The sequence below is a fragment of the Muntiacus reevesi genome, chromosome 6 (assembly GCF_963930625.1).
Source record: "Muntiacus reevesi chromosome 6, mMunRee1.1, whole genome shotgun sequence".
NCBI classification, from domain to species: domain Eukaryota; kingdom Metazoa; phylum Chordata; class Mammalia; order Artiodactyla; family Cervidae; genus Muntiacus; species Muntiacus reevesi.
Genome location: NC_089254.1, coordinates 81,221,614 through 81,242,308, shown reverse-complemented (window position 1 = coordinate 81,242,308; position 20,695 = coordinate 81,221,614). Strand labels below are relative to the sequence as shown.

Sequence of the window (20,695 nt, the reverse complement as noted above, 5' to 3'; positions counted from 1 at the left end):
GCCAATCCTGTCACCATCCCACTCTTCCTCCACTCCCTTGCACTTACGTAATCACTCTTAAGGCTTGTTGCTTCCAGAAATTTTCTGTATGTAAGCATGGAGGCATTAGGTTTTATGCTGATGGGATTATTCTATACATATTCTTTACTTTCTTTGCCTCCTCAGTGTCGATGATGGAATTTTTCCATTAAGCAGCCTCTGCCTCCCTGGCACCCACACCCATTTCTTTCTCTCCGCAGGCACACTCCATACTGCTTGCAGGATGGTTTTGCTAATTCTGGTTGTGCCCTTCTGATAAAAATGTACAATACTTCCCTGTTGTGTATAGAGTAAATTAGCATTCTGGTAAACAAAACAGATCAGCATACTAATTTACTTGGACCATGGTCCTAGCATTAGGTCCTAGCATTAGGACCATGGTCAGTGTGCTGGTAAATTTGAGTTTCTAAGCTTGCATGTCTGAAGGACACTTCTGGACCCAAACAGTCACTAAGAGAAGCCCTGGCTGGTCTGTGTGGGGATCCCCTGATCTGAACACATGCCTTTATTTTCAGTTTTTGTAACACCATCTCAAACAGGTAAGAAGAAGATCTTCCCTTTTTCCTATCATTACTTTGTAGAATTGCTGATAATTTGCCTTGAAATTAACAAAGACAGCATTGTGGTCTTCATGCTTGTGTCCTCCCGAAATTCACTTGTTTAAACCCTAACCCCATCCCACCCTCAACAGGTGACAGGAGTAGGAGGCGGAGCCTTAGGAGGTAATCAGGTCTGTTATTGTTTAGTTGCTCAGTCATGTCCGACTCTAGGCAACCCTTTGGACTGTAGCCTGCCAGGCTCCTCTATCCGTGGGACTTTTCCAGGCAAGAATACTGCAGTGGGTTGCCATTTCCTCCTCCAGGGGATCTTCCCGACCAGGGATGGAACTCATGTCTTCAGGGTGTCCTGCACTGGCACACAGATTCTTTACCACTGACCCACTGGCAAAGCCCCCATCAGGTTTAGATGGGGCCATGAGGGTGCAGGCTTCATGATGGGATTAGTGTCTTTATAAGAGGAGGAAAGCAGTAGAGCCCTCTGTGTCTCTTGTGTCTTTGGCTCTGGCTCTCTCTACTTAATATGTTACAGTGTCACTCACTCAGTAGTGTCCTCCTCTTTTGCAACTCTATGGACTGTAGCTCACCAGGCTCCTCTGTCCATGGAATTCTTCAGGCAAGAATCCTGGAGTGGTTTGCCATTTCCTTCTCCAGTGGATCTTCCTGACTCCTGATTCAGGGATGGAAACCTACCTGCATTGCAAACTGATTCTTTATCATCTGAGCAAGGCAGCCAACAAAAAGCCAGGAGGCAGAGTCTCACCAGAACCCGACCATGCTGGCACCCTGAGCCTGAGCTTCTCAGCCTCCAGAACTGTGAGCAACAAATGTCTATTTAAGACACTCAGGCTAAGGTAGTTTAAGACAGAGGGAAGAAGGTGTTTCACTTTTTACAGAGTTGATAAATCTACAGCATGGGATTAGATCATAAAGATTCACACATTTTTTTTTTTAAACAGATGAACAAAATAAGCCTGAGAAACAGTATGTCCTGTCTAAAGCCACAGACTTTAGTGATGAATTTTAACATCTACTTTCAGTTTAATATATGGTGACATCTTGGAATCTTCTTGAAAACTCTAAATTCTGAGGTCAGAATGATATTCTGAAAAGGTGTGAAAAAAAAGGTGTGACTTCTGGGCACCCCTGGGGGCTCAGACAGTAAAGAATCTGCGTGCGATGCAAGAGACCCAGGTTCAGTCCCTGGGTTGGGAAGATGTCCTGGAGAAGAAAATGGCAACCCACTTCAGTATTCTTGCCTGTAAAAGTCCATGGGCGGAGGAGTTTGGTGGGCTACAGTCCATGGAGTCACAAAGAGTCAGACACGACTGAGCGACTAACACTGTCACTTGGAATCTTTGTGACCACTATAAATTCAGAGGTCAGAATGATATTCTGAAAGGGTATGGAGAAGTCTGACTTCTTAAATTAACAAGTATTTTCATTGCTTCCAGTCCTACATTTCTAGGATATGGAGTTTGGATTGTCCAGATTGGTGGTGAAAACTGCCTAAATTGTGCCAGCTCACATACATGTATGATCGCAGATGAATTAATCTCTCTGAACTTCAATATTCTTAAGTAGAAAACAGATATAACAATATTTACTGCACAGATTTATGATTAGGAATGAACAAGATTTTAATGTATTCATTTACTTGACAAATATTTATTACGTGATCATTATGTATCAAATTCTTGTCTGGAGAATTCCATGGACACAAGAGCTGGTGGGCTACAGTTCATGCAGTTGCACTACAGTCCACACAGCTGCAAAGTCAGACACAACTGAATGACTGACACTTTCTTTTTCTTTATGATTCATAGAGCATCTTTAAAAAGTTGGTTTTTGAAATCAGTCTTGCCTGTGTGTGAGAGCTTACACATAGTTTGTAAGGAAATGTCCATCTAATTAAAAGCTACTTTAAAATCTGGAGAAGGATTACTTACTTCACGTTACCCAAGCATCTCAGTCTATTCGCCCAGTTTGCACGTCCGAGAACTCTGCCGGAATCTACCTAGTCAGAGCACGCCTAGCAAGGAGACACCACATGTCCAAGAAACCAGCTTAGAAGCCGCACTAAAGGAAAAGCAGTCTAGCGAGGTCCACGCGAGACCTGCCCGGGAACGTGAGAGAAGATCAGGAAGGTTAGCGTCTGAAAGCAGTGTCATGCCTGGGGTGAGCTGGAGCAGAAGTCTTACATGCAGAAACATTCCACTGCCTGTCTGAGCCACAGATGGCCATCTCAACTGCAGTGCCTTGTGAGCTGCAGTTGACAAGGCCAGCTGCTCGGAACCACCAACTGTCAGTTGATGTGGCCAGCTCTTACCCATGTGTGCTGAGAAAACCAGCATGGGATTGGGTCAGCACAGGACACGATTTTAATAGCCTCAATCTGTCAAGTAGACTTCTTTGGAAAGAATGAAACAATTGAGCATTTTGAACAAGAATCCTTAAGGCTCTTCTATGATAAGGCATCCATTCAAAAAGTCAAACTGCATCCAGTTAGTTGTCCTCTGCAGACTGAAGGAGCAGGCATGGGTCTAGGAGATACAATTGTGTGGTCCTCAGTTCTGCAGGCGGCATAAATGAAAAGTCTCCCCTGAAGAATCCAGAACCTACCTTCCTTCCTCCCAGGCACTGCTGGAGTTGAGACTTGGTCAGGACACCGTATTGGCAGTGGTGGGGCTGCCAAGTGACTTCCCTCCAGTCACAGGTCCTGTTGTCTGAACAACTAAGGCAAGGGACGATCCACTGGCCTGAAACAGACAGCAAAGCTTTGCCGCAGTTTCTATGGGTGAAGTTACAGTTTGCAAGAAAGTCTAGAATTCAGTGATGGATGGCACAGCATTACAGAAATCACAGTGAGGGGACCACACTCATATAAACCCAGGGGAACCAGTGCATGGCTTCCTGCCAACCAAACAGAATCACATCAGGTAGTCATGTTCTGAAATAACGCAGTTCATGCTGAAGTCAAGAACGAATTCTGTGCTATGAAAACACATGCTTATAAAAAAATTAAAGTGTTTGGGTACTACTCAATTGCTATTTATTTTCAAACAGTACATGAGGCCTTTCACAGGACTGAAGTCTATAGGGAGTCACTGACACTGATATAGTTGGCCACACATATTTCCTAGCCTAACACATGCTTAGTTATCAATCTGACAATAATCATATTCTCTGCTATCAAGAGCTTCAGTATATAATAAGACAGTTCTTTTAATATTCTGATAATTTACTGTTTTGAAGAATAGTCTTAATTTGATATATGGCCTTTTTGCTGTGAATCTCTTCACTTTTTTCTAGCTCTGTTGCCTTCATTTTTTCATCTGTTAGAAGAGGAATGTACTATTTTTCTCACATGATTGGTATGAGGATTTAATGGGATAATATAGTTAAAGCACGCAGCACAATTACGTATCCTACTCACCTTTGTTACTAGCTAATTTCAGGCAGAGTAAGGCATAAGCTTTGGCTAATGTTTATAAGATAAATGAATATCCTTAAAAAGCTGCATGTAAGAGCTTTCTTATTTTATGGATAAAGTAACATGTATTCAAATGTTGCAGCTTTTAGGGTGAGTGGACACATTAATAATTTATTAGAAAAATATCAAGACATAATTTGGATTTTTAAAAATAATTTTATTTATTTTTGGCTGTGTTGGGGCTTCCTTGTTTCGCTGGCTTTTCTCTAGTTGTGGTGCCTGGGTTACCCATTGTGGCAGCTTCTCTTGTTGTGGAGTGAGGGCTCTAGGACGAACAGGCTAAAGTAGTTTCAGCTCTTGGGCTCTAGCGCACAGACTCAATAGTTGTGGTGCTTGGGCTTACTTGCTCCGCAGCGTGTAGGATCTTCCCAGACCAGGGATCGAACCTGTGTCTCCTGCATTGCAGGTGAATTCTTTACCACTGAGCCACCAGGGAAGCCCCTGGATTTCAACTTTTGCTTTCTCCCATTCATTTTTTCAGAAATGGAGACTGAATCAGCATGCTAAATACAGAGCAGTTATTTGTGTTTTCTGTGGAGAATACCTTGACGTCTCCAGCAAACATCCGCTGTACCCCAAAGATCTCGCTGATGTTACTGCTTCACGTTTCTCTTCAAAATATGGAGGAACTAAATATTCCCGGCTTTTGAGTTACAAAGGAAAGTTTTAAACAAGTTTATCCCTTCTGGCTTTGATTTGTGGTTCTGCTAACAAAAGTATCTGGTGTGACGTTAATTTTGCGTGCATACTAGCCACTTCAATCATGTCCAACTCTTTGCAACCCCATGGACTGTAGCCCGCCAGGCTCCTCTGTCCATGGGATTTTCTCAGCAAGAATACTGGAGTGGGTCGCCATGCCCTCCTCCAGGGAATTTTCTTGACCCAGGGAAATTTCTTGACCCAGGGACTGAACCCACAACTCTAACACTGCAGGCGGATTCCTTACTGTTGAGCCACCAGGGAAGCCCGTGACATTAATTTTAGAGGGAAGAATTTCTACTTTCAGGGGATGGTAAAATACACTTTGCATTTCATGACTCAGGAATGTCAGAATTGTGTATGTGAGTGTTTGTGTGGGTGGAAATAGTTACAAATAATAAAATACAGAAACCAGATCTACTTTATGGCTCTTACTGGTGGATCCCAGAAAGGGAAAAAGTATGTGTCTATTAAGAGAGAGAAACTGGGAGAGACAGAAGAAAATAGAAGGGAAAGGAGATGAGAACAGCATGCCTTCCAAGGAAGACAAGAAAACATACAGCAGAACTGCTTTGGGGCAAATTGTGTCAGCAGGAGCAGGAAGTTGAAATACAGGACAGTCCAAAAGCAATGTGGACTTATTTATTCCTTTCACCATAAATTTTTTTCTTTGCTTTGATTTTTAAACTTAATGAGAATTCCAGAAAACTGCCTTATTCAAAGTCCCCCCTTTCAGTAATATCTCCAAAATTTCAGGTCTGGTGAATGACCTTCCATTTCTCTATATACATATCACTCTCTATCCAGGAGGATTTTACTACATTATTGACATATTTACCCTCTTAGGTATTAGGCATTCTCGTTAGTAAAATAAGATAATGAAATAGTTATCTAAAAAGAAGTAGTTATTAAATATTACTAAAAAAGAAATAGTCAACATTTTTATAGCATCTCTCAGATGTTGGATACTCTGAGCACTTAAATAAACTAATTTATTTAACCTCAGAACCACCCTATTACCCCCATTGCAGTATTAACTGGGGCTCAGAAAGGTTAAGTAACTTGTCCAAGATCTTTCAGCTAGGAGGTGGCTGTATATTAATTTTTTTCCTTTTTTATTAAAAAAAATTTTTTTCCCATTTATTTTTATTAGTTGGAGGCTAATTACTTTACAATATTGTAGTGGTTTTTTCCATACATTGACATGAATCAGCCATGGATTTACATGTGTTCCCCATCCTGAACCCCCCTCCCACCTCCCTCCCCATCCCATCCCTCTGGGTCATCCCAGTGCACCAGCCCCAAGCACTTGATTTAAAATATACAGGATTGGAGCTGAAGACTGTCCCAGAGTCCATGCTCTTAATTGTAATGTGAAACTTCAAAAATCATCATCAGGTGAAGGGGTAACTTACATGTATAAAATTACTATTTATACATGTCAAGAGCTTAAGAATCGGTAATTCACAATTAAGTAAACAGAGTGGAACTCAAAGAACCTGGGCTTTGGAGACAGACAGACCTGAGCTCTGCCTCCATGGAGCTCTGTGGACCTTGGTGCAGTACCTTAAAGGCACCTGAGGGACTTCCCTGGTGCCTCACTGGTAAGGAATCAGCCTGCCAAGTCAGGAGACAAAGGTTCAGTCCCTGGTCTGGGAAGATCCCACCTGACGTGGCACAACTAAGCCTGTGTGCCCTAGAGCCCACGAGCTGCAACCACGAGAAGCCCGGCGGCCCCAGAGCCTGCGCCCTGCGACAGAGAAGCCACCGCAATGGGAGGCCAGCATATCAAAGAGGAGAGAGAGCCCATGCAGCAAAGAAGGCCCAGCGCAGCCAAAAATAAATAAACAAATTTTTTTTAAAGTCAGCTGGAAAAGTTTTAAAATTCCTCACGCCCAGGCTGGGCCCTAGACGGATTACATCAGAACCACTGGATGTGGAACTCAGGCATCAATGTAGTTTTAAAAGCTTTTCGGGTGATTCCAATATGCAGTCAAGGTTGAGGACCATTGTTTATCTTGGAAAAATTACTTAATCTTTTCATGATTACACTTACTTCTCTATACGAAAAAGATGTGTAGCATCTGCCATAGCGCCTTTATACTAGATGTTGATGAATATATTTGACTGCCCTCACCCCACTTCACTCTAAGCAAACCATGGCAGTTCAGAATAAAGACAACACGGGGGTCAGAGTTGTCTGGCAGGTTCCATGGGAGCAGATAAGATGTGAGGAGGTATTTGTGAATAGATAAGATTCAGAGAGGTATAATGGGTGATTTTAAGCGAAGAGACAGACCTGATAGTAGTGAGACTGAGGAAGTGACTGTTGTCCATGACAGACTGTATATACTGGGGAGAAAAAGAAGGTCTGGTCAGTGAAAGGTGTTTCCAAAGATTGGAGATGTAGAGAATACTATTAATACTACTAAAAGCTACAACACCGAGCATTTGGGAGCAGTGTTGGGTTGTGAGTGGCAAAATGAAAACCGTTCTCTATCCAGTTGTTTGTTTCTCCATCCAACTCTCTTTTATAATTCTTCTGTGGTTTTCATTCAGAATATCCTAATTCTGATTTTGCCCTGATATACAGGGTTTGTAATCAATAATCCACTTCCTTCACATATTTGTTTGGCTCCTAATACAGTTTGATTTAGACATGGCGTTCAGTTTATCCTTCGTCAAAGAATTCCTCAAGAAAATCTCCTCCTGAAAAAGTCATTTTTTGCCCATAGAGATTTTGTGGGTTGTGGATGCAGTTGGAAAGGGCCTGGGATCAACTCTTTTCTATCCTTTTCTCTTAAAGTGAGGATAACTGAGACCCAAGATGCTAAATGATGAAAGTAGGATCGTGTCAATGACAGGGCTGGACCAGAATTGAAGTCTCAGAGTCTCCAAAGTGCTGATCCATTCATCATGTTAGGTTCAGTTCAGTTCAGTTCAGTTCACTCGCTCAGTCATGTCCGACTCTCTGTGACCCCATGAATCGCAGCACACCAGGCCTCCCTGTCCATCACCAACTCCTGGAGTTTACTCAAACTCATGTCCACCTAGTTGGTGATGTTGTCCAGCCATTTCATCCTCTGTCGTCCCCTTCTCCTTCTGCCCCCAATCCCTCTTAGCATCAGGGTCTTTTCCAATGAGTCAACTCTTCGTATGAGGTGGCCAAAGTATTGGAGTTTCAGCTTCAGCATCAAATTCTTCCAATGAACACCCAGGACTGATCCCCTTTAGGATGGACTGGTTGGATCTCCTTGCAGTCCAAGGGACTCTCAAGAATCTTCTCCAACACCACAGTTCAAAAGCATCAGTTCTTCGCTGCTCAGCTTTCCTCACAGTCCAACTCTCACATCCGTACATGACCACTGGAAAAACCATAGCCTTGACCAGACAGACCTTTGTTGGCAAAGTAATGTCTGTGCTTTTTAATATGCTGTCTAGGTTGCTCATAACTTTCCTTCCAAGGAGTGTCTTTTAATTTCATGACTGCAATCACTATCCGCAGTAATTTTGGAGCCCAAAAAAATAAAGTCTGACACTGTTTCCACTGTCTCCCCATCTATTTCCCATGAAGTGATGGGACCAGATGCCATGATCTTAGTTTTCTGAGTGTTGAGCTTTAAGCCAACTTTTTCACTCTCCTATTTCACTTGCATCAAGAGGCTTTTTAGTTCCTCTTCATTTTCTGCCATAAGGGTGGTGTCATCTGCATATCTGAGGTTATTATTTCTCCCGGCAATCTTGATTCCAGCTTGTGCTTCTTCCAGCCCAATATTTCTCATGATGTACTCTGCATATAAGTTAAATAAGCAGGATGACAATATACAGCCTTGACGTACTCCTTTTCCTGTTTGGAATCAGTCTGTTGTTCCATGTCTAGTTCTAACTGTTGCTTCCTAACCTGCATACAGGTTTCTCAAGAGGCAGGTCAGGTGGTCTGCTATTCCCATCTCTTTCAGAGTTTTCCACAGTTTATTGTGATCCACACAGTCAAAGGCTTTGGCATAATCAATAAAGCAGAAATAGATGTTTTTCTCGAACTCTCTTGCTTTTTCAATGATCCAGTGGATGTTGACAATTTGATCTCTGGTTCCTCTGCCTTTTCTAAATCCAGCTTGAAAATCTGGAAGTTAACGGTTCATGTATTGCTGAAGCCTGGCTTGGAGAATTTTGAGCATTACTTTACTAGTGTGTGAGATGAGTGCAATTGTGCGGTATTTTGAGCATTCTTTGGGATTGCCTTTCTTAGGGAATGGAATGAAAACTGACCTTTTCTGGTCCTATGGCCACTGCTGAGTTTTCCAAATTTGCTGGCATATTGAGTGCATCACTTTCACAGCATCATCTTTCAGGATTTGAAATAGCTCAACTGGAATTCCATCACATCCACTAGCTTTGTTCGTAGTGATGCTTCCTAAGGCCCACCTGACTTCACATTCCAGGATGTCTGGCTCTAGGTGAGTGATCACACCATTGTGATTATCTGGGTCATGAAGATCTTTTTTGTACAGTTCTTCTGTATATTCTCGCCACCTCTTCTTAATATCTCCTGCTTCTGTTAGGTCCATACCATTTCTGTCCTTTATCAAACCCATGTTTGCCTGAAATGTTTCCTTGGTATCTCTAATTTTCTTGAAGAGATCTCTAGTCTTTCCTATTCTATTGTTTTCCTCTATTTCTTTTCACTGATCACTGAGGAAGGCTTTCTTATCTCTCCTGGCTATTTTTGAAACTCTGCATTCAAATGGGAATATCTTTCCTTTTCTCCTTTGCTTTTCGCTTCTCTTCTTTTCACAGCTATTTGTAAGGCCTCCTCAGACAGCCATTTTGCCTTTTTGCATTTCTTTTCCGTGGGGATGGTCTTGATCCCTGTCTCCTGTACAATGTCACCATCCCTGTCTCTTGTACAATGTCATGTTAGGTTAGAGCAGCCCAAAATCATCAGTTGAAAATGCAATATGGCCCCCAGCAATCTCTCTGGTAGCACTTGCAGAAAAGCCACAAACAGGTTGTCATAATACATGTATTTTTATTTTTAAAAGCTGAATTTGCTCAGTGGGTTCATGTATTCAGAGACTGTTTTTAAATAGATTTTTTTTTTTTTTCATAAGAGGGTGGCATGTTGGGGACACACATGTGTTTCTGCCAATGATATATTATTTAATAATGCTTTGAAGGGCTCAGTTTTCCTCAGAACCTTGAGTTTCTAACAGCATGTGTATCCTCTTTGCCCAAACACTGTCTCCCCCCATAAGTTTGTTGACAGTTAATTTTTCACAAACTGAGATCTTTGGCCATTTGCTGCTAAGGCTGAAGAAACGTGACCAATTGCATGCACACAGATCCTAATATGGGTACCATTAGCTTGTGAGCATAAAATCACATGAACATAAAAAAGATGCCTGATTGGGTCTCTGAAAATTTAGCCCCAGTGGTTCATACTACCATATATTTATAGTCATAACTCTTTGCATTTTTGTATTGCTTAACAATGCTTTTTTATTGTGAGTTAGTAATACTACTTGAAATAGACATCTGTATAACATCTGCAGGACTGGGCTTTCTTGACATTTTAAATGATTCCAGCTGACCAAAAATTGTCAAAAAGGAGGGCATACATTCTATGCTATATATTTAAACAATGAATGAATCAAAGCTGTGATTTCTGAAATAAAATATGACATGTGTCATAGGGAATAACATTCTGAAGAATGAAACTACCTTTGGGGAGAAGTTATTTAATTTATCATTATAGCTTTATATTTAATGCAAGTTAGATTTCAGCCATTTATGTGTATTGAATTGGGTAATATAACGGAGAAAAGATGTTAAACTTTGTGATTTAGTGAGATGTAAAATCATATAAACAATAGCACTAATTCCTGACTGTATAATGCTATAAAACAAGGCAGTTTTTAATTAAGAAGAAAAAAATCTATATTTTCAATATGATTAGAATTATTAAAGTATAAGTTGCCATATTTCCCTCCAAAAAGATACAATAAAAGTTTTTGTTCATATATTATAAAATATAATCTAAACCATTTTCTTTAAAAGTAATTCTCGTTCAGTGATCATATAAACTTCTGTCTATAAATTAGAAGAATTGTTTTTTCTTTCCTGGGAAAAATATTTTATTCTTAGGCTGTATGTTATAGTTAAATTATTTTCAAAATTCAACTTAACAAAAAAAAATCACTCAAAATTACATTAGCTGGTGTTATTGAAAGAACATTTTTCAAGGAGAAAAAAAATGGACCCAGTTCTGGCAGATAACTGAAATATGCTGTGAAAATAAGGTTTGGGGACCCTCCTATAAGCTAAATCTAGAGCACCCAAAATAAACATCCTTCAGTGTCATCTAGTGTGACAATTTCTTTCAACAGAGGGGAGTCCTACCATTAAATCATCTCCAGGAGTAAAAGAGAGAAAAAGAAAAAAAAAAAAAAATCCATCCTTGCAAACTTATCTCTGAATGCACTCATTTACATTGAATCTTTAGGTCTCTAGCACCTCAAGGGTAGAGGGGTTACCCTTGGTTGATTTCACAGTCTTCTGTGAAAGAGAGGAGGGCTTGAATCTTGGTTTTAGTTCAGCAACAATTTTTAAATCATATATTAGACACTGAAAGATGAATAAGGTACAGTCTTTGCTCTGGACACATTTGAAATCTCATGCAGCCTTCAGGACAAACTTATGACTGATGCACCTTTGACATGTTAATACACCTGCCCTGTGCTACAGGTACATATACTCATATGTATATATTATTTCCATCATAAAAAATAAGATAAGGATAATTACATAAAAATAAAGGTACATATATTCTCATCTTTACTGGCTTCTTCCCTGTGCTGTTTTGTACCTCTCTCCCCTCGCTTGGCTATATTATTCCCCTTTGAAAACTATCGATTAGAGAGAGAGGAACATGTGAATCAGACACCTGAAACATTATGAGGTAAAGGCTATTTGAAGACATGTGCCTAGGATATTCTGGGTGCATGTGAAAATGTTAGTCATCAGTCCTGTCCAACTCTTTGTAACCCCATGGACTGTAGCCCACCAGGCTCCTTGTCCATGGAATTCTCCAGGCAAGAATACTAGAGTGGGTAACCATTCCCTTCTCCAGTGCCTCTTCCTGAACCAGGGATCGAGCTCGGGTCTCCCTCACTACAGAGATTCTTTACCATCTGAGCCACATAAAAGAGAAGCAAATCTGGGGGTGAGGTGGTACAGAAAGACTTCCTGGAGAAGAGGATATGGCATCAGGAGAACCGGGATCAAGATGGGAAGAAGACTTTTAGGAGCAGGGATCAGCATGGACAAGAGCTGGAGTCCTACAGCCTATTATCAGTATGAAATGAGGTCCAGAATCTGGGAGGAGTTAGGAGAGATAGGGTGGGTCAGATTATTGTCAGGTTGAGGAATATGGGCTTGATTGAGGAATCAATATTTGTTTTTTTTCAAAGAAACCTAACTAAAGTTCCCAGAAGGCTTCTGTTTTATGGCAGCCTCTGTTGTAAGGACCAGGTACAGAGACAGCCTCAGTACGGGGCCTGGCAAAAGTTACTATAAATTTAACAGACAGAAGAAACTGCCACTTCTTGAGGAATCTCAGTAATGTACCTTCAACTTTTTATTGAAGAACTTTTGACTTGGTTCAGTAGGAGGAATTGAATTAAGTTGTTTTATGGTTCTTATAAATTGTCATCTGATTAAAAAAAATACCTAGACACATGGATGTCTCTTTTATATACAAGAGTATATATCTCATTTAGCCGAGAATCATAAATCATACCACCTGACACACCATAATGGGTAAATCCCTCTCTACGCACTGTCCGTAATTTATCATTTAGGACACATGTTCCAGAACTGGGAAATGCCCACGTTTGTTAGCCGTGCATGCCAAATTGCAATTTGTCCCACCCGTTTGTGAAACTCTTTTCCCATTCAAGCTGTAGTGTGAAGTTCATGGCAAGGGTAGAAAAGCTCCTGGGTGTTTTCTCAGACTTTTTAGATGAAGGGAGACTTGGGGTCTGGAGGCCAGAGCAGTAACCAGGAAGCGCAGAGGAGATGCCCTTTGCTCCTCTTACTGCCTTGGAGGTATTTTTAGTCCCAGCTTTGGCTTAACCTGAAAGAAGAATGCTGGGGAAGGAAAGAAACAGGAGAAGTGGACAGTGCCTCCAAAGTGTCTCATTCCAGATCTGCCCTCGGTTTAGGCAGAATTGAATACTGCAATTTGAATTGTTTAGAAGTGGATCTTTCTATTTATTTACTTTTTTGTTGGAGTATAATTGCTTTACGATGTTGTGTTAATTTCTGCTGTACAATGAAGTGAATCAGCTATATGCATACATACATCCCCTCCCTCTTGGACATCCCTCTCACCCCATTCATCCTGCCTCTCTAGGTCATCACAGAGCTCCGAGCTGAGCTCCCTGTGTTATATGGCAACTTCCCGCTAGCTAGCTGTTTTACACACGGTAGTGTGTATATGCCCATGCTACTCTTGCAGTTTGTGTCTCCCCTTCCCCTCTGTGTCCACACGCCCATCCTCTACATCTATGCCTCTATTCTTGCCCTGCAAATAGGTTCATATCTACCATCTTTCTATGTTCCATACATATATGATATTTGTTTTTCTCCTTCTGATTTACTTCACTCTATATGATAGAGTCTAGGTCCATCCACATCACTATGAATGACCCAATTTTGTTTCTTTTTATAGCTGAGTAATAGTCCATTATATCTGTTGATGGACATTTAGGGTGCTTTCCTGTATCCCAGCGTTCACTGTAGCACTGTTTACAATATCCAGGACATGTAATTTGAATTCGACATTCCAATTTCCCTGCCTTTATTCATGTTCAATATATGGGAGACAATAGTGACCACTCCCAAAGGTTTTTTTTTTAACTTGAAGAAATGATATAAAACTGAATCTCTATCGTTTGCAGTTCTTTGGGTTCACAAGGTCAACTTATTTTGTACATACTCTGTAGAAATTACAATGTTACGTGAATTGGTAGCGTGTGAATAACTGAGACCCCCTGTCCCCAACCAGCTTACAGTCTGCGAACACTGACATCAAAGTCAATTACATACTTAATCATTTAATGGGGTTGCAAAGAGTCAGACACGACTTAGCAACTGAACAACAATGAACAACAATCATTTAAATAATTGTGGAAGCTGCAAAGGAAGAAAAACACTAGGTGCTATGAAAATATATAGTAAGGAAAACAAGTCAGAGGCTCAAGGGAAGGCTTTATGCTACGACTTTTTGACTTAGATCTATGGTGAATATGCATTAAACTAAGGACAGAGCAGGTGAAAAGAAAAGCATTTGATTAATCAAGATATTTCACATAAACAATGCATTTTAATTCATTATATGTGTGGCAGTTCATACTAATTAAAAAGCACCATATCACCTTCATTTTATTTTTAGAAGACTAGCTTAAGTAACCATCTACTATTTATGTATATTAAGGGATTTTTTTTAAAAAAAGAAATGATATCCAGTGTAATAGTTACCTTTTGTATCCCCAGATGGACAAGTCTTTAGTTCGGGCTGTGAAATGGCTTCAATGTAGTCAGAGGAAATAGGCTGTAACCCACAGGTTTCCTCTGGCTGAATCAGCAAACCACAATCCTGTATTAAAATGATAAAAGTTAGCCGTCATAGTAATTAACCTGAACTGTAGTAATAAAATCTCAAAAATAAGACTTTCTCTGCCAAGTAACCTTTGTGCATAACAAGAAGTAATTCATGTTTACCCTTCTCTTGATATTTATTCATCAATAGTTGTTTTTACTATTAATAGCTGCTTCCATTAGGGGATTCATATAAATTTTAATGATAATTTAATCTTTATTTTGGCATTGATAGTCATGTTATTGCTCTGCCAACTTTTAAAGAAATAGATGTCAGCTATTTAAAAAAATATACCTTTGTGTTGTTGACTCGTTAAAAAATATAACATAGTATAATAGAGGACAATACTTCAAGGGAAGAAAATTCGATGTTATGAGAGAACAAATGGGAAATATTTGGGGAGAATGTTAATTTAACAGATGCATTTCATTTCAACACACATTTATTTAAGATCTATGATTTGCTAGATGTGGAATCAAATATGTATATTTTATCTAAAACATTTTACATATTTATAAAAGTAGGTAACAGCTCACTGCAATGAAACTCATTAGAGAAGAGGCATGTTCTGCACCAAGCAATGCCTTTTGTAGTCTGCCATATGCATTGTAGAGAGGCAATTCATTGGCTTTGAAATCTCTCCCCTTCTCCAGTATATCATCCTTCTCTTGTTTTCTCTTAACTTATCCTACAAAGCTGTAGGCACTTGTAGCTGTCCTCTGTCCATCTAACCGACCTCATCTTGTTCCACTGCCACCCTTCTCACTGGGTTCTGTCAGTCTACCACGATTAAGGTCAGATTAAAAATGCAATGATATCTGTTAGGAATGCTTTCTTCCTAATTTTGCATGGAGAGCATCTTCTTGTGTTTGAGGTCTCTTGAAATGGCAGCACAGTTAGACATCAGCTTTTGTCCATGTCAGCATCCTTTGTTTCCTTCATCATTGTCGCCATTTGTTAATTGCATTTGTTATTTGTGCCTTTTCTACCAGATTGAATACTCCATGAGAATGGATAATTATTTCACTCACACATAAATCTCACCCCTGGTGTACAGTAGACAATGATAAATATTTGCTGAATGTGGAAAAGGTTAGAGTTAATTGTCCCCCTATTCATATCATGCATTCTCAGTAATGGAGAGAAATAATTGATTTGACCTCTTCTTTGCTCTGTATTTCTACCTCTAACGAGCAATTTCTGGTCACCTTCTCTCACACTTTTAAATGTCCTAACCACCAACTCAGATTCCTGGATCTCACACAAAAGATCATCAGGGAACAAAAGGAATGGGGGTAGTGTAGGGACTTTTTAAAATCTTGATTCAGTATACATATTTTCATTTTTTAATTCATGACTGAAGTTGAAGTTTAGGAAACTGATTAAAATTAGAAATATGATTTGTGTTAAAATGTTCATTATATTATAATAAAGCAACTAAAATAGCATAAAGTTTATAATGATGTGAGACGATTTAGTCTGAATAAGCATCTATGAATGATATATGTTCATGTATGTGTGATACCTATTTATTCACCTATCTATTCATTTGTTTTTAGTGGAGACTAGATCTTTATTTAAGGCCAGAAAAATGGGATTATATATCTATCAGATTTTTAAAAAATATGTATATCAAATGTTAGGGAGGGCAGGGAGAAATAATTACTATTATACACTGCTGATAAGCAATGCAAATTAGTTCAGCTTCTTCAGAAGGTAATTTATACTAAACTTAAAAATTCACAGATTTCATAGCCCCAAAGTTAGAGTTCTTAAAGTCTACTCCAGAGAAACCCTCATGCAATGCATAAAGAACATGTATAAAGACAGATCTAATGGACTAAGATGGGAAGATTTCCCAGGCATATAATTAAGAAAAAACTGAAGACCTTGTTTCATTCCAGAATAATATATTCCAAATGAAACACACTGAGAACATGCCACACAGTCACCTAAATTCAGGTATTTCATGCTGATGCTGTGTTCAGTCTACTAATAATGCAAACAATGTTGAAAAATATGGATTTAGATAAAAGTTTGCCTAAAGATGATTGCTTGTTTGGGGTCTCTGGGGTGTGCAGATGTATGATAGTGTCTTAGTCCTCATCCAGAGGGCATTAAAAAGAACTTAGATCACAGGTGCCAAAGTCCCAGATGGTCTCTTCTGTCAAAGTTGGACATGTCATTGGTCTATCAATCAATCAGATTGTTAGGTTCGCTGATGTCTTGTCCTGTGAGGAACTAAACTCAATTTCTGATCAGTGGATGTGGGCTATTTCAGATACATTAGTCACAAGTAGCCTTTTCAAGAGACTATATCTGAACTGAAGGATATGAAAATCCTCTTCAGAGGAAGAATGATAATCCATGATGTGGTTCTGAGCAACTTTGGATACAGCTTTCCAATGGAAAGGTATTGATTTAATACCTAGAACCTGCAAAACGCCTTGCTGTGAAAGCAGGTCCCTGACCTCAAGCATAACCCAGCTCATCGTCATAAATTTCTTCTTAATCCTGAACTGAAATCTCCATCTTATTTGTTCTAATTGTCCTCTTCGGTGCAGCTTAGAACAAATTTATTGTAATAACATAGAAGCATGTTCTGACCTGACTTCAAAGCTGCTGAAACAAATGACTGACAATAGAGAATGATAATATTTTTAAATGTTCAATGTTGACACTTACTGAATACCCAGAACCCCACATACAAGCCCATGATAACAGAGTAACATAATAAAGAGCACAGAGAAATGTACTGTAAGTGGGAGCCAGACAGGGTGACCACTCCTGCTGCTTACAACCTTGGTCAAACCAACATGGAAATATAACATGCAGTCAAACTTCTCTCTTCCTCTAAGTATTTATGAAACCTGTTCTCAGGCGACATGAATCATTGACTATCCCTTTAGATCTTAAAAGTGATAAACCTCACTAATAAAAAATTAAACAATTTTTGAAAGGAAAATACTCAATAGCATCCATCATTCTTTCTTCACTGGTGTGATTAGTAATTTGATCAGGTTCAGGCATATTCAGGTAAATGAATAATAGCTCTTCTGGCTTGGAGCCCCTGAATCTATATATGGAAAAGGCAGTAGTTAGCAGGGATGCTTAAAATTAACCCCAGAAAGCTCCACCTTTAGAGTATATCCCTTTTCTGGAGACTTAAATTCCTGAATGAACTGTCAGAGCTTTCAATACAGTGTAATAAGATAATTAACAGATTTTCTCATTCAAACATATGCAGAGTATGTGTATACACACACACACACACATATATATTTAATAAATAATTAAAATTTTTTCTTAACTTTTCATGAAATGCTTTGGTGACTAACAGAAGATATTAAGGTACCCTTGGCTTTGCTCTCTGCCCTACCCATGAATACACGTCCACTGTTCTTGTTACCAATTCCTCTGGAAGTCCATCTAGTTTTTACAGAAGTATTTGGCCACAAAGGAATTAGTAGTATGTTTCATTTTTCATGTGATTTTCCTTTGTTTTTGAGCAATATCAAATTGGACTATTTGATCTGGTGTGTGTGAGCTTAGTTGCTCAGTCATGTCTGACTCTGTGACTGTTTGGATTATAGCCCATCAGGCCCCTCTGTCCATGGGATTTTCCAGGCAAGACTACTGGAGTGAGTTGCCATTTCCTACTCCAGAGAATATTTCCAACCCAGGGATCAAACCTGTGTCTCCTGCATTGGCTGATGCATTCTTTACCCACTGAGCCATCCGGGGTAGGTATCATTAAACCTTACCTACTTTCTGGTGCCATAGAATCATTTTTTTAAGATCAAACAGTTCTCCCTTTCTTCCACTAAATAATGAAAAATATCCACATTCTAAATTTTAAAATATACAGTCATTCCTCGTGGCACCCAGCTTTTCCCAGAGGGACCCATTCCCTTTCCCTGGGATGATGCTATTTTTCGTTAAGTTAGTTGTGACCCCTCAAACCTGACAATCTTGGCACAGTTGCCGCCCCCAGAGAGGCAGAGTCCTCTTTCAGATCAAGACTGTTCATTTTCCCATAACACACAAAGTTCCTGATGAGCTAATTTCACTATCTTGTTCCAAAGGGATGAATTATTTTCTATCTTCACATTGTCGCTAAATTTAACAACTGCTTACCTTGTGTTGTAGTCAGCCAGCCATAAAATAGTAGCTATTGTGAGATTCATAGTATCAGACACTGAATGAATATTTATAATCAGCTGAGGTATACATTAGCGACAAATCATTATAGCATAGTCCATCTGAAATTGTCTTTACATACCACAGTGATCCTAAAACTGAATGTTTTTCATAAAGAAAAGAATGCACTCATATAAATGCATATTAAAGGAGATTTATTTACTTTTTAGAAGACAATTGGAAATAACTCACAAATATAATTATACTGCTAAGATTTAATCCTACAAATATACTTGGTAAAGTTTACAAAGATTCACATGCAAGGAAATTTACTAGAGCACTTCGCGTAATAACAGAAAACCTGATACACTTTAATTGTCCGTCAACAGGGAACTGGCGAAATGAGTTATACCCCCATATGATGGAACACTAATTCTCTGAAGAGGAGGCAGAGTAAAGGTATGGAGAGGCAGATATTATCAAGAGCAATAAAGCAAGTTTCAGGACATTAAATACATCTTGATCTTATTTAGTAAAATAAAGTGCTAGAAATGTGCATATGCTTGACTGTGTATACATAGATTCTGAAAGGATACAATGAAACACTGAACAGTGGCTTTCTTGGAAGATTAAGGATGGTAGGCTAGAAATGGGGAAGCAAAAATGAACTTTTTTTGAAGATTTTACCATTGGTATGAATCATGTTCATTTTTAAAAAAATACAAATTTAAGCAAAGAAAATAACAGTTAAAATGGCAAGGTAAAAGAATAGCACATCAGAAAAGTATTGGTAGCTCCTTTGAAGGTATATAAGCTTCCTATGGCTCCTGTATAGTACTACAAACTGGGTGCTTTGAACAAGAGAAGTTTCTTTTACAGTTCTGGGAACTAGAAGTCCAAATCAAGATATTGGCAGGTTTGGTTCCTACTGAGGGTTGTGAAGGACTATGGGTCTGCACAATCATTTTATACTGTCCTGTGTCCACAGAGTAAATAATTTATCAGAGGAAATATAACTAAAAAGGAATTGAGTACATGTTCCAGGTAGAAGGAGCATGAAGCATTCTACAACTGAGTGAGGATTATAGCCATTCAAGTTCCAAGTGCATGGTATTTGGAGAACAAGATAGCAAATAGATAGAGATCAGTAAAATTATTTTGGAATCATGATTTTAATCCTTGGCTCACTCTAATGACACAAAATTTAGGATCATGGCAATGAATGAAGCTTCTTTAACTTTCTTCTGTTTAAAGATTCTTATCCGAGAAGTCTCTAGGCTCTGTCCTCTTTTATAAAACTTATAAATTTTTTTTTACTAAGCAGCTGCTCTTTTAAAGGATAGTACAAAATTAAACATGTTTATGGAGGAGTAAGGGATATTTTGACTTTAGTTTGTTCTAATAAAAATATTTGCAGTGAACAAGGTTTACCTATATAACTGCCTTATTTTAAATTTTAATGAAACTAAGTAGCCAGTCAAGTCATTCTACTTTGTGCAGAAGGTATCTCTAACAGCATTGCTTTGAAAATTGATGTTTCAATGCTTGATGTTATTCTGTTTTAGACAAGATCAGGCGCATTCAGGTGGTATGGCCGTAGATGTTATCCTGTTTTATTAAGAGTTCAAATTTTCAATTTTAATTGTTTTTTTTAAAAATAACAGAACTTGGTGTTGGGTAGCCGAATTGTGCATGAAGCTTGAGTTGCTATTTGTATTTTGGGCTTCATAGCCTTATTTATAACACAGTAGAGTCCAAGTAGTAATGAGCTATCATATAAGATAACATCATTGTGTGTGTTTCTTTCCTTAAATAATCATCAGCTGAAAAGTGGTGGTATATTATACTAAGAATTTTTAGTCCCCTATGAACTCAGGAACAAAGGAAATGGAAACAAATTATAAACAGATGAATTAGCTCTAGTCAATTAAATTTACTAATATGACCTCAATATTTGGAACACTTCTTTATATTTCTCATGCATTACAAATCCCTCAACTAGCAATATACAGTTTTCTCTTTTTTTAATCTTAAATTGTTCATTTAAATTGTGTCCAACTCTTTTTCCACCCCATGAACTGTAGCCTGCCAGGCTTCTCTGTCAAT

The 20,695-nt window shown here is 38.9% G+C and overlaps 1 protein-coding gene across 3 annotated transcripts in view; it reads right to left on the bottom strand.

Annotated features, from left to right (window-relative positions):
- The window catches only part of CPED1 (cadherin like and PC-esterase domain containing 1), a 320,654-nt gene that overhangs the window by 37,656 nt on the left and 262,303 nt on the right, over nucleotides 1-20,695 (bottom strand). For 2 of the 3 annotated variants that reach the window (XM_065938748.1, XM_065938750.1), the window contains exons 16-17: nucleotides 14,329-14,446; nucleotides 3,219-3,373 (exon numbers count right to left, since the gene is read on the bottom strand). In XM_065938748.1, the coding sequence (XP_065794820.1) occupies nucleotides 3,219-3,373; nucleotides 14,329-14,446 (273 nt within the window). The remainder of the gene's footprint in view (nucleotides 1-3,218; nucleotides 3,374-14,328; nucleotides 14,447-20,695) is intronic. The other variant, XM_065938749.1, reaches the window with a different exon arrangement.